At 45.5% G+C, this 14,793-nt stretch overlaps 1 protein-coding gene across 4 annotated transcripts in view; it reads right to left on the bottom strand.

Moving 5' to 3' along the window:
• Window positions 1-8,283: 8,283 nt before the first annotated feature.
• APLP2 (amyloid beta precursor like protein 2) overlaps window positions 8,284-14,793 on the bottom strand; it is an 83,060-nt gene continuing 76,550 nt past the window's right edge. For all 4 annotated transcript variants that reach the window (XM_004763922.3, XM_004763921.3, XM_004763920.3 and 1 more), the window contains 4 exons: window positions 12,329-12,414; window positions 11,558-11,632; window positions 11,072-11,227; window positions 8,284-9,814 (listed from right to left, as the gene is read on the bottom strand). In XM_004763922.3, the coding sequence (XP_004763979.1) occupies window positions 9,713-9,814; window positions 11,072-11,227; window positions 11,558-11,632; window positions 12,329-12,414 (419 nt within the window). In that variant the 3' untranslated portion in view covers window positions 8,284-9,712. The remainder of the gene's footprint in view (window positions 9,815-11,071; window positions 11,228-11,557; window positions 11,633-12,328; window positions 12,415-14,793) is intronic.

Genomic DNA, 14,793 nt, shown 5'->3' on the forward strand with positions numbered 1-14,793 from the left:
GAGTTTTTGTCAACTTGCCAATTTACGAACAACATTATACCCTAACTAATTTGAGAGAAAATAAAAAGAGGCAATTATTAAAAGATCTTAGTGAGTTCATAGAATTTCTGGGAGGGCCAGAGAGGCAAGAGGAAAGACAGCCAGGAACTAGGCCAGTCACCACACAAGGAAGCCCCCCAACTCCCACTGGGTCCGGGGAGATAGCGTTACAGCTCTGTCCCAGTGAGACTCATCCTGCAGGCCAGTACCCCCCCACACCCTCTCGTGCCCCAGAGCTGCCTGCCTCTGCTGTTACTTGAGCCAGAGAGTGACGTGTGTCCTTTCTTTGTTCCTTCTTGAATAAGTCTCCTATGAGTGCATCTCATTGGCAGTCCCGAGTTAGATCTGGGTCCTACCTACAAACCAGCTGAAAAGTCGAGTTCTGTTTCCTGTCTTGGGCAGGCAGGACTTGAAATCCTCCAAATAAAGGAGGGCTGCTCAAAAGATGCCCTGCCGTCTATGAACTAGGCAGTTGCAGGTGTTCTGAGCTGGTCGTCTGGAATGTGCCCTCCAAGCCTTTCTGAAAGGCATTTTATTCACCCCAGGCTACTACTTCTGTCTAGACAGCACCATTGAGCACTTTCTTCTGTCTGACTTCCCCTGCCCTATCCTTATCACCCACAAATCCAAGTTCACCCCTTCTTCCATCTGGTGTGTGGAGCTGTGCCCCAGCCTACTATTCCCTGACCCACACCGCTGCATGGGGCCTCCATGGGCTTTTTCGAAAAATCAAAGTACCCTGACTCCTGTGCTTACATTCTGAGTTTGGTGCTCATGGGTCTACTTAAAGGAACTTGAGTTTTAATCAACTAATGTAAGCATATGTGCATGTGGCTTTAGAGATTCTTGCAAAATATTATCTTCACTGCAATTAAGTAAAATACCAGTACTTCAGGTACAGAACAAGAAAATGTCCACGTTTGACATTTGACATTTCTACTCCCAAGACAAACTCTTCGATGGCCACAATGGCCTGATGGTTACAACAGTTATCATCAATTAAGAAGTTGGTTGAGGGACGCCTGGGTGGCTCAGTTGGTTAAGCAGCTGCCTTCGGCTCAGGTCATGATCCCGGCGTCCTGGGATCGAGTCCCACATCGGGCTCCTTGCTCAGCAGGGAGCCTGCTTCTCCCTCTGCCTCTGCCTGGCATTCTGTCTGCCTGTGCTCGCTCTCTCCCCCTCTCTCTCTCTGATAAATAAATAAAATCTTTAAAAAAAAAAAAAAAAGAAGTTGGTTGAAAGGTTCTAAATCATCGAGATCATGGATTTACATCTACTAATAAAGATACTCCTCACTCCAAGTGTGTTGGGCCTTGAGGTGTTAACAAATATTGTGAGGCCAATGTGATTAATGAGACTTAAAAATTAAATGTCCTGGGTGGCGTAGTTCGTTGGATGCTAACTCTTGACCTCAGCTCTTTTTTTTTTTTTTTTTTTTAGATTTTATTTATTTATTTGACAGACAGAGATTACAAGTAGGCAGAGAGGCAGGCAGAGAGAGAGAGAGAGAAGCGGAAGCAGGCTCCCCGCCGAGCAGAGAGCCCCGGACCCTGGCAGAGGCTTTAACGCACTGAGCCACCCAGGCACCCCTCTCAGCTCAGGTCTTGATCTCAGGGTCATGGGCTCAGACCCTGCAATCAATCAATCAGTCAATATCCACTACATGAATACAAGCCACTGCATTCTTTTTAGTGCTTAAAGTCATGCAATACTCAATTTAGTAATTTACAAAATTTCATTAAGGAATGATAAATGTACAGCCTGAGGTTCTTAATTACAGCAAAGACACTACAGAATCACTTTTTCAAAATGGCTGAAATAATACAAAGAAAACAGCAGGCAACACTATAATTCATTCTTCTATCAGTAAATGCTGTTGGAAGATTCACAGACTTGAAGAAACGAGCAAAAAAACAATGTTAGTGTATGGAAGCTTTGGATGGAAGTACAGATGTTTCTATCACAACCCAGTTTATGACATAGTGTTTACCAGTTGTTTTATTTTATTTTCTTAAAAGATTTTATTTATTTGCCAGAGAGAGAGAGCGCACACACAAGCAGGGGGAGAGGGGACAGAGGGAGAAGCAGGCTCCCTGCTGAGCAAGGAACCTGAAGCGGGACTTGATCCCAGGACCCTGGGACTGTGATGGAGCTGAAGGCAGATGCTAAATGACTGAGCCACCCAGACATCCTTTGCCAGTTGTTTTAATCATGAAGTACACAAGTACTGTCTCTTGAGTGGGCCCTATGTCCCGGAGAAGATATATTTTCAAGGTGTGTTTTAGGTTTCAATAACATAATAATACCTGGGGAGCCTGTCTACCTCAAAGAGAAGAGCACTCTACTCTTGATCTCAGGGCTGTGAGTTTAAGCCCTATGTTGGGTATAGAGAAAAAAATAAATTTAGAAAGATAGCTCTCGGAGAACCTGGGTGGCTCAGTGGGTTAAGCGTCCAACTCTTGATTTTTACTTAGGTCATGATCTCAGGGCCATGAGGCTGAGCCCTGCATTGGGCTCCTAGCTGGATGTGGAGTCTGCTTAAGATTCTCTCTCTCCCTCTCCCCATCCCCTCAATCCCTCTCTCTAAAAAAAGAAAAAAAAATAGCTTTTATACTTTAATAATACCTAACATTCACTGAGCACTTGCTCTGCCCTGGGCACTGGTCCATGTTTCAGAGCTTTTCCTGTGGTCACTCACTCCTAACCCAGTGTGGTAAGCACCATCACTATACCCATTTTTTCCGATGGGGAAACCAAGGCACAGAGCAGTTAGATAACTTTCTCAAAGTCCCCTAGCTAGTAGGTGGCCAAATTACGAGAAGAACCAGCCAGTTTGGACTTCAGAATTCCCACATGTAGCATTATAATTGCCTCTTACATTTTATCTGTGTTTTATGGGAAAAATGGATTATGAAAAATCTCAGAAAATATAATGCTATTGGATTGGCTTCTTTGGTTAGAATAAAGAAATATATCCAGATAAAGTTCTGGAGCTAGCCCACGTGAAAACCTTAAATGCACAGTATGTTATGAAATGTCTTCAATGTAGTTATTTTGATAAAATCAGAAACATTTAAAATATGGAAGCATCTTTGCAATATTTTAAAATAGGATTAGAAGTGACCAAGAAAACATTTTGTCCCACGCAGAGATTCGTCTTGCAACAAAGTACTTAAAAAGTTGTTGAACTTAAAGATGTTGCAGTTTGTTGGTAAGTTTCTAAAGCTAAAAACACCTGTTCCAATTTTTTTCTTTCTTTCTTTCTTTTTTTTTAAGTAAGCTCTCGAACCCATGACCCTGAGACCAAGCATCACATGCCCTTTGACTGAGCCAGCTAGGCACTCCCTGATTTGCTTTTTCTAAAGAAGCTCATGCTATGGAGAAATTTGAGAACAAAAAAATCTAGAGAAATTTCCATCACTAGGTTATTTTGTTGTGGACAGTGATGTCTCCCCTTAAAGACCTATTTGTGTACCTAAACTCAGAAACAGAATTGACAGATCAACGGTGCTATAAGAGGCAGAGTCAAAGGGTGCACTTCTCATTCCAGACTGTATGAGGTGTCTCTCTTGGCTTTTTGCTTTTTTAAACAGCTTTATTGAGGTTAATTGACAATCAACTTCACCCATTGAAAGTGTTCACGCTTGTGCATATATCCAACTTATATACCCATAAAACCATGACATCTGATTAAGAACTCTTGGGCTGTCTGGGTGGCTCCATCGGTCAGGTGTCTGCCTTCAGCTCAGGTCCTAGGTCCTGATCTCTGGGTCCTGGGATAGAGCCTCCCACCAGGCTCCCTGCTCAGCAGCGAGTCTGCTTTTTCTTCTCCCTCTGCCCCTCTGCTCAGGCTCTCTCTCAAAAATAAATAAAATCTTTAAAGAAGAAAAGAACTCTTTCAGCTTTGATAGCTATTAAATGATGCAACAAATAGACCTTGAGCCAGACTTGTAATTGCTCTACTTCTAAGTGTTAAAACACAATTTAAAAATAAATATGGAGGAGCATAACTCTCCCCTCCTTAACTGTGGGTGGCACGTAGTGACGTCCTTCCAACAAGGGAATGGGGGTTGGTGAGAGTATCTTCTCAGAAGAGATACTGACAGAGCCTGCCCCAGCCGGATGAGCAATGTAGTAAGTCATAAGTCATGGGGACGGTATGTACCCTTGACATGGTGTGATGAGCATGGCACTTCGGTGTTCCTCCCCCATAACACAGAACCCTAGGGTCTTACCATGAGAGAAACATCAGACAAACCCCCAGTGGAGGGGTATCCTACAAAATACCTGACCAGCACTCCTCAAAATGGTCAAAATTGTCAAAGATAAGGGAAGTCTGCAATACTGCCATAGTCGAGAGGAGCTTAAAAACACACACACACACACACACACCTAAACAGGACATAGTATCATGAGACAGAAAAAGGACATCAGTAAAAACTAAGGAAACCTGAATCAACTGTGGACTTTGGTGGCAAGAGAATCAAAGTGATCACTTCGCTTGCACCGAAGCTTGTAATATTTCCTGGACCCAAGAGGCTCTATTAAATAACATTTGGAAAAAATAATTGTCTTTTTTTATGCTTTCCAAGTTTCTGTTTATGACTTTATATATATCTAATTTTAAAATAACTATACATATAGGGCACCCATCAAAAATGTGCTCAGGATGGATGTTGGTGTTCTAACCAACGGTTGTGACTGACTTCAGTATCTTAAGTTCATTTGGACCTGGGTTAATTTAGCCAAAGAATTTCTGAAGATGCTCCAAGCCGTGCCTTGTCCATTTCAAGGATCCAGAAACAAGTTATTTGTGAATTGATTATGTCTCTTGTCCCATCCTCTGCACATCTTGGCTTCCCACAGTGGTTTCCCAATAAGAACCTCCAATTTTTAAGAAGTTCTAGACATAAGTGTCTCCAGACAGAGTACCCCAAGGCTCTATGCTCTTATTTTATTTTTTTAAGATTTTATTTATTTATTTGACAGAGAGACATGAGAGGAGAGAAGGTCAGAGGGAGAAGCAGACTCCTTGCTGAGCAGGGAGCCTGATGCGGGACTCGATCCCAGGACTCCAGGATCACGACCTGAGCTGAAGGAGTCGCCCAACCAGCCAAGCCACCCAGGCGCCCAAGATGCTCTTATTTTAGAAGAACCACTTTACCTTTTGTCCCAGAGGAAAGAACCTGCTGCACGTACCACAGACTTGGTTCTGCACTAAAGAGCACTGTGACCTTGTGGTCATGATTCAACTGTGAAATGAGAGATGCCATGAGGGCCTTTCTAGTTCCTTCTGTCCATTTTCTCCATGTCCATCACTTCTAATGAGTGAGGTGAGACAGAAGGTTGCTTGAGAGGGAGCCTCTGGGCTTTCCCCCAATCTGAGAGACTCGTGGCCTCCTAATAAGTGTCTCCCAGTGTAAGGGTATCAGTGTGACAGCAGGTGAAACCAGAGGAGGCCGCCAGGACACCTGCACTGGCTCTGAACTCGACTGCTAGGTTCTGATTTGTACCGGAGCAGACAGGGAAATAGGACCAAATTCAGCTGGGAGCTGCTGGCACCGGAGGCCGACAAGGTGGGCAGGGCCACATTCCTCAGAAGGCAGAGCTGAGTCACCAAGGCAGAAACCAGGCTATGAGTAAGTTTCTCTCAGTCCTCAAACAGAAGCCGGGGCCACCAGGGAGCAGAGTGGAGCTGGCGAGGGTGAGGCCGGCTGGACAGTCTGGGCTGGACACACGCCTCATTGCCATGGGCGTCTCCTTTCAAAATGAAAAAACAGACTCTTTCTAGCTACTCTATCTGGAGATCTGTATCAGTCCAAGATGAGGGAGGTATGCGAGCTCATTGCCAGCACATTTGAGTTTAACCCACCTCTTTACCGACCCTGTTTGGGCAACGGATGTGTAAAGGGAAACACTGCAATTTCACCTGCCCCAAGCTCCCCAGGGCCCATCGTCAACAGGAGTGATGGCAATGGATCAAAGTCTCACTAGCTAACCTGCCGGATGGGTCCTAGTCGACTGGCACCAGGCTGTGGGGTGACCCCAGGGACCATTGTCCTCCAGGACCAATGCACAGCGAGCGAGAGAATTACTGTTAACAGCGCTGAGCTTGGATCTCTGCTCTATCCCTTAGCAGCCGAAAGACCTCAGCTCTCTCCAAGATAAGAATACCCGCACTATAAAGGTTAAGACAATTAAAGGAGGCTGTGCCTGTAGAGCAGCTAGCAGATGGCAAGCCCAAAAATAAATTAAACTGGTCTGTTCGATCTGGAACCAGATAAGGAATGCTCCGTCTACATTTTCCAGCTGATACTGCAGAAGGTCAAGTGACAATATTTTGGAGATCACTCTGCCAGAAGCTCGCTTTAAGAATTAAAAGTTTCAGGGCGCCTGGGTGGCTCAGTGGGTTAAGCCTCTGCCTTTGGCGCAGGTCATGATCTCAGGGTCCTGGGATTGAGCCACACATCAGGCTCTCTGCTCAGCGGGGAGCCTGCTTCCCCCCCTCTCTCTGCCTGCCTCTTCCTACTTGTGATCTCTGTCAAATAAATAAAATCTTTTAAGTTTTGGGGTGCCTGGGTGGCTCAGTTGGTTGGGTGGCTAACTGCCTTTGGCTCAGGTCATGATCCTGCAGTCCTGGGATCCAGTCCCGAATCCCCCTCCCCCTTTACTCAGCAGGGAGTCTGCTGCTCCCTTTGACCTTCCCCCTTTTCATGCTTGCTCTCTCTCTCTCTCTCTCAAATAAATAAAACCTTTAGGAAAAAAAGAAAAGAATTAGAATTAGAAGTTTTGGTTTTTTTCATGGCTTTCCTGGCAGCAATCTGAGTAGTCAAGGGAGGAGGAAGAGGCAGACAGGGAAGTGCCGATGGTTACAAAGCAGCAGCCTGTTCAACGAGTGTGTCCCACGGTGCTTCCTGGCCCCAGGTTTGTAAAATACACGGTCATTATATTTGAGCATTCTAAGCAAGATGCATGCATCATATATGTACACACGAATATTTACAGACATACATGAAATGTTACCTTCACTGCACTATGCATGTAAACCAGCATTATGCTCATCTAGGGTGGACTCTAACATTAGCCCCTGAGTTTACTCTCACACATGTAGCCAGACACTAAAAATACTTAAAACACCAATGAAAACCACCCCCAGACACAAAGCTCTGTAGGCAGAGGTCAGAGAAAAAAAAACCCTTCAGTGAGAAAACAGCACCTCCTAGTGGCAGGTCATTAAAGAAACAGAAGTCAAGGCTGGAAAACACCTCTGAAAATCCAGCCACAATTCCGACTCCTTGTTTCCAGTTTCAAAAAGAAGTCTCATATTAATAAATATCAGTAACCCAAATTCAATATTGTTGGGCAAAACACTCAGCTAACTTTCCCTCTTACTTTTTAAACTAACCATGATCAAATAAATGATTGCTACAGATTTACAGGAAGTCAGTAACAGGAAGTCAATAGTAATTTTTTTTTGGTCAATAGTAAATTAAAGTGTCATGTGTAAACTCAGACTTGTCTTTGTGAAAAGGGATGTTAAGAGAAATAGTAAACTAAAGCAAGCAGCTCTTCTGAAATTTTACTTACAAAATTCACCAAAAAGGCTGCAAGATAAAAAGCAAAGCAAGCCCTCAGATTATAGACTGAAACTACATGGGAAATTTTGAAGAAAAAAAATCAGAGAAGTCCAACCAAATTAGCATTTTAGAAAACTTAAAACATGGTGGAGGAAATTAATGGAAATAATAATGAAAGAATAGTTCCCTTGGTTTTCATTTTTTTAATAAAGATTTTTTTTTAAGATTTTTATTTATCTATTTGTCAGAAGCACAGACAACTACAGGCAGAACAGGCAGAGCAGGCAGAGGGAGAAGCAGGCTCCCTGCTGAGCAAGGAGCCTGATGTGCGACTTGATCACAGGACCTTGGGATCATGACCTGAGCTGAAGGCAGACATGAAGACATGACTGAGCCACACAGGCATCCCAGTTTTCATAATCTCTACACTCAACTTGGGGTTCACCACACTGACATCAAGAGTCACTCGCTCTACCGACTGAGCCTGCCAGGAGCCCCTCCCTTAGTTTTTATAAATGAAAAAATGGAATTCAAGCCTAAGAGCCAAATTGCTTGAGTGGCCAGATTTCTGTCCCTGTGGCAGAGCTTGGAACCTTCTAGGGAGGGCAGAATGGCTACCGCGATCATCACGGATTAACACCACGCCAATGAAAACAAGGAGTCTTGGTGGAAGTTAAAGTATTTATTGATGTGTTTCAACTGTACATTCTCCACAAATCAGATTAAGGAGTTTGTAGGTGAAGTTTATCTGTGCATAGTGGGAAGACACATGGATAAGGGAGGAGGGGGGAAGAAAGGAAAAAAAAAACCCTAAAAAACAAAAAAACGGTCACAGGGAAATAGAAAAAAATACACCACAGGTTACCAGAACCTCCAGACTAAAATAAAAAAAGGAGAAGAAAAAAACAGGAAAAAAAAGAAAAACTGTGAGCATCATCAACTATACAAGCATCACGAAGACTCAGGTGAAGGAAACAAAATCTCCAAAGCTTTCCACAGTGTCTACAGAGCATTTCGTTACAATGTGGAATATGCTCCTTGCACATAAAGCCAGTCCCACACCTCTCTCCCGGGGTGGGGTGGGGGGAGCGGGGAGGGCCACCCAGTACTGCGGTCTTCTCTGAGCAGCTGAGAGGCAGCTGCCGGGAGGGGGCGGCCAGGGAAGTCAGGGTATAACGGGGAGGGACGAGGCTCAGTGCCTCGGCGAGGTGGGCGGGGGGGGTATGTCCAAAGAGGAAAAGACAGCACGTGTGGACGTGACGGGGAAGGGAAGTGAGTAGTAAAAAGCTACGGTCAGTCAACGGCAGACAGTGGAAGAACGTCCTATACAAACTACAGGCTAATTTCCGCGGAAGAACTGGATTTAGAAGGAAAGCAGTATTGGCTGCCCTAATCTGTATACAGTAAGCTCCCTAAAAGCCGCCAAACCAAATGCTTTCAGCCTCCTGGGTGACACCAAGTTGCCCAGCACTGGGAAAACCAGACTTCCAAGAACCTGGTCCTCTGACACGATTTTGCGAGGGTCTCATGATGTGCTTGAATGGTCAATGACTGTTCCCGATCACGTTTGGTTTCTGGACAACTTTTTGGAAGCTAGCTCATTGAAAAAGGGAATACTGCCTTAGTTTCTTCTTCTTCTTCTTTTTTTTTTCCCCCTAAGAAAAACCAGGACAGTGAATGAGCCTTAAACAGTGATTTATACAATGCAACTGGGACGGCCTGCACAGACAGTCTATCACTGAAAACCAATATTGTCCATTTACAGAGAGCATATGTGAGACAATACAATAGAAGTAGGATTTCTGATTAATTAAAAAAAAGAAAACTACATCAGTCAAATATCTGCAATAGATTTTTTTTCATTTCATTTAAGGTTTATATATCATATAGTTATATTAACATTTTTCACCCATTTAAAAGAATGGACATTGTGATTCTACAGTAGTATTTTATAGTCTTAATGATCCAGGAGGTCCGAATGGAAGCTGGAATCCTCTGGGAGCAACTGCTGGGCAGGAGTTGCTCCCAAACGTCGGGCCTCCCTCTCCTGGCCCACCTGCAGCGCCCGCTCCGACCGGCGCCGCGCTTCCTCCCGCTTAGATCTGCATCTGCTCTAGGTATTTGTAGGTGGGGTTTTCGTAGCCATGGTTCTGCATCTTGTTCAGGTGGCGCTCTTCTGGCGTGAGCATTGGGTCAACCTGGAAGGACGAAGATGGAAGATCACTGCACTGTCCCAGAAGAGAACCGCACAGGCGATCGGAAGATGGGAGCTGTGTGCTGTGCGGTCCCCCAGGAACCAAAATCTACCTGGTGTCCAACTGCCACTGGGCACAGCGAACCAGAGCTGGTGGCAAGGACACAGGAGGAGGAGGAGGAGGAGGAGGAAAAGAAGGGGGTCAAAGAGGCTGCTGAAACCTGTCCTAAACGCCGAGTCTGAACAAAAGAAAAGAGTGAACTGAATTTCCTAGCGGCACAGCGCCAACCAAGTCTCAGCTGTGCCACCAACTGTTTGGGACAGCCTCGGGGAGCAATCCCTGTAAAATAAGGACTGGGACCACATGATCTCTCGGGTCTTTTCTAGCTCAGAAATTCTACTACTAGGCAAGTATCCAGCAGGAGGTGAAACTAAGACACACATCTGGACTGATTTTCCAGAGCACATCACATTCCTTATTTATTGTATTCATTTTCTGGAACCAAGAAATTTGGACATTCCCATCACTCACCTCAAAATGAGTTGTAAGCAGTTCTAATTATGAATCACCAGAAGACGGAACTGAAACGCTCTGCTCTGGCTCTGAATTTCCTGTTGCTTTCTCCCCCCACTTAAAAAAAAAGACTACTGGGACTGAGCCTGGGTAGCTTAGTCAGTTAGGTTGGGGTGGGGGGGGGGGGGGGCTCTGCTTCTCTCTCTCCCTCTGCCTCTGCCTGCCACTCTCCATGCTCTCTTTCTCCCTCTGTCAAATAAATAAATAAATAAAATCTTTTTTAAAAATGAAAATAAAAATAAAAATACTATTTATTTCATACTTTGAACACTTACTCACGATTGCCACTGTTGCCTTATCTGTCATATACTTGGTTTGCTCCTCAAAAAAACCCAAGTCAACAACAAAAACAAAAATTAAAGAAGGGTATCGACAGTCTTTACTTTCAAATACCTAAATATATCAGAAAGAATGAAACACTAAGGAAATCATCTGAAAAAAGTTTTCACCCTCTGCACCAGAAAACACTCTTTTATGGTTTCCTCACGTTCACAGTCAAAGGCCCAAATTAATGTTAAAATGTGATAGGGACAACATAATTCAGTTGGGGCGAACTTCCAAGACTTGACCTGATAACCAAGTAACTGATTTAACCTATGAAATTGAAATGTTTGAATTCCATAAACCTCCCTGACAGCACAGAGCCAACCATCACCAGCTCAGGGCACAGAAAGGCCTGCTGCTCACCTCCACGATCCCATGGCTGATGGTGCCGTACTGTCTCTTCCTCAGCATCACCAGGCTGATGACGATGACCGTGGCAATGGCCACCGCGATGACCAACAGCCCAATGAGGGCGCTGCTGCTCAGACTGAAGTCCTCCCGCAGGGGCCCCACAGATTCCTACAGTAACCGAACAGATGTGCGACAAGGTCTCGGTGACTCTGCACGGCGGGAGACATGCACTCCAGGAGGGCCAAGCTCCTGGAGAGTCGTGACTCTGAAAACTAAGGGAGTGCCAAGGTCCTGCCTTCCAAGTAACCATCCCCATAACGAGAACTCCCACTTTTCCCAATCTCCACGGAGATCCTAATTTTAGCTTTCTTAGCCCAAAGTATGGAAAAATGGGGATGGGGGCCTTTGAAAGCTTGAAACGCCAGGCATCTCTCCATTTTTCCCTTGAAATGGAAAGAGTGAACTCCTGGCGTTGGGGGTCTGCAGCTGAACACATACCGGCTCTGCCTCCAGGCCGCCAACCCTCTCAGCATTGAAGATCATTTCCTTAACGTCCAAAGTCTCGTCGATGACCTGAAACGGTATGAAGAGGTCAGCAACTGGGTGCACGCGGACATTTAATACAAATGGAGCCGCTTCTTTTCCACTCCATGTATTATATGGTGGAGGGAAGCAGAGTCCTGAGGACACCCACTAACCAAGCAGTTCGTCACCTTCTAAACCCACTCCCCAAACCCCTCAAGGCGGAAGCAAGTGCGGACACAATGTTACTGCATCACAGCCGCCTCCTCAGGGACCTTCCCCTGCATTTCCCTTTAGGTAACCACCAAGGAGAGACATTTCAGGACAGACTACCAAGAAAGCATGTTTAAATATTGAACTCGGTCAAGAATAATCCAGAAAGTGCTCATAGAATAGTAACAGTAGATACAAACCTAAAGCAACAGAAGAGTGAATGTCGACTATATTCCAATTTCAAGTTACTAAATTTCTATACTCACTTGAAAACAGCCTCTCGTATTTGAGATCTGTAGGTGCAAGTCTATAGCAACAGATGAGCTACTGCTGAAAAGTGATTCTTTATCCCTTCTCATACCCAGATGCTCAACACCACAACCGATTTGTGGGAGCAGCTGGAGCCGACCCAATTTCTACCACACGGAAAAGGAACACACAGAGGTTCACCTGGGAAGCGTCCAGAACAATGCCACTCACGCTGATTAGTCTCAAAATTACAACAGGGCAGGGCAGAAGGGAGTGATGGCTCACCATATTTTCATCCACTTTATTCTTACTGTTAATCACTTTCTCCTCAGCACCGATCAGTCCTCCATCCTGCTCTCCCACTCCAGATCCTGTGTTGGGGAGAGATCACAGCAGAGTGTTTCCCAGGCTGGGCTGGCCTCGTGCCAACCTCACGGTAGCAGCAGACCCCCTCCTGAGGGCCGGGGAGCCCTCGCTATCACCTCCCCACCCCCATTGCCCACCCCGGCTACATGATATGCTACTTTATTCCCAGCTGTGGGGATGCACTGTGCTCTGTAAGGATGAACGGTACAGGCATTTTTCAGAGGACCGATGGATATAATGGAGGAGGAGAGTGCTTACTTATATCCAGCTTGGAAAAAGTGGAATGCCAGCCTTCAGAAGAGAATGTTTATTGTAATGAAAACAGAAGTGGAGTGAAGGCATTCTAAGCCTCACGTGAGATTACCAAGCGCCTGTTATCCCACGACCCGGTACCTCCACACCCTGGGCTCCCTCTGCATGGAGGCACCAGCGTACCAGCAATGAATCTGCACGTCTGCCTCAAGCGTCCTATTTTATTCCACAGGCAATTCTTTCCGCCTGAGATACCCTCCTTGCCTGACCTCAAACACTTCCTGTTTGTCCTCCGAGCTGCAGCTCCTCCTGGGAGACATTCCCAGCTTGCGGCACTGAAAATCCTTGTTTATCCTCATTCGTCCTCCTCTGTGTCTCCCACTAGCCTGGCGCCCTCTGAGGGCTTAGGTCACAGATGTCACATCTTCAGTGGGGATCAGAGAAGGAACAGGAAGGAAGCATTCCACAGACAGGGAGAATTCTAAACACGAGGGTGGAAGGTACCTTTCTGTATATGGAGCAAGACTGGCCACACTCCTCTTGTCAAGGTCAGACATCGCCTGAGCCAATGTCACCTGAGCGTGGCACCCCAAATGACAGTATGTGAAGATGTGGCGTGACAAGCCAGCACAAACCCGGCACAGAAGAACGGACGAGCACCCTCCTTATTTCCAGCTCCAAAAAGCGTGGGACTCCTAGTCATCCTCCCGGTTTCTCGTGAATAGTAAGATCACCACTGTATATGCATGTCTGTGATCTGAGCCTTCTACAGAGAGGTCCCCCTGCCAGCACACCCAGCATTCTAAGGGGGCAACGTGCATGTGAGGACGACTCACACCAAAGGACGTGCCAAGCACTGCTGTCCTTGGGCTTGCGAACAGTAACGCTGGGCCCAGCCACAGCCAAGCCTTCCAGCTCACAACCGCACTTGCTCTTGCTGCGGGGTGATGAGTAATAGCTACCCCAGGCGCCGATCACGCGGGCTCGCTACGGTCTTCACTCATGAGAAGGCAGCCAAAAATAATGCCGGTTTTTCCTAAAGCTTTCACTTCAAAGAGGAATTTCACAACTCGATTCTAGGGTGTGTTAAATCAGGGCTGGCTTTTGTAGTCTCAAAATGCCACTGGAACAGTATTACTGCCCGCCTACTACTTGAGAAAGAAGAATCTGGAGAGGTGCTGTCTCAGCAAGGATGCGGACGAATAAGCCTAGTAAACTCTAATTCTTCTGTCACTCCCTCTTCTCTCCTCCATCAGATTTTAAAGGTCACAGGGCAAGATCCTATTTGAAAAGTAACATGGCACTGAACCAACTAATTTCAAGTCCTACTACTAGTCTAGACCATTCTCAAATTCCTCTGGTGGCATAACGCACAGGTTTTCTTAAACACTGACCAAAACCATTTTGATTTTCTAGAAGAGATAAATAAGTGACATTAAGAGAACAAAAAATCATGTTCAAATTATTCCAGCTAATAACAACTGAAGTATGAGGACGAAAGCTAAGTAAACTAGGAAATTCATCTCTAGCTACAAATATCTAGGATGTACTATTCAGAAGAAAGGGAACAAACACAGTCATCTCCAAGAAGAAGCATATTCAAGTAGAACCAAATCAGGTATTTACATCTAAGTGATTTTTACAAGATCTGAACTGCACTCTCATGTTCTGAGGAAAAGCTGTGGCAAAAACCACAACATCAAATTCCTCGAGAACACTGCTCAGTCCAACCACAGTCTGCCAGAGCCAGCAGACAGGGCTCATAAAATACACCCTAAGAACACACTGACCCTAGGACGGCAGACTACCCAACTACCTGGGGAAATTCGGCAACACTATGGAACAGAAACGCATGGGCTTTGAAAACAAAGGAGCTGGGTTCAAATCTGAATTCCTCCATTTCTCAAAGTCATGAGTCTGAGCAAATCCTGCAACCTGGGGCTTCTTTAACCACCCAATCTGTCAGAGAGAGCTAAAACCCGACCATGAGGTATGCTCAGTGCATTAAATGAGAGCAAGCACGTGAGGCCCTCAGAGTGGTGCCTACGGAGTACTAGCACGTTCTCAAGTTTGGACGCTCACTACTGCGCAGCAAGAATTCACTTGTCACAACCTGTTCTGTCCACCAGCTT

Source organism: Mustela putorius, unplaced genomic scaffold (genome assembly GCF_011764305.1).
Source record: "Mustela putorius furo isolate JIRA1106 unplaced genomic scaffold, ASM1176430v1.1 tig00000460_pilon_pilon_pilon, whole genome shotgun sequence".
Taxonomy (NCBI): domain Eukaryota; kingdom Metazoa; phylum Chordata; class Mammalia; order Carnivora; family Mustelidae; genus Mustela; species Mustela putorius.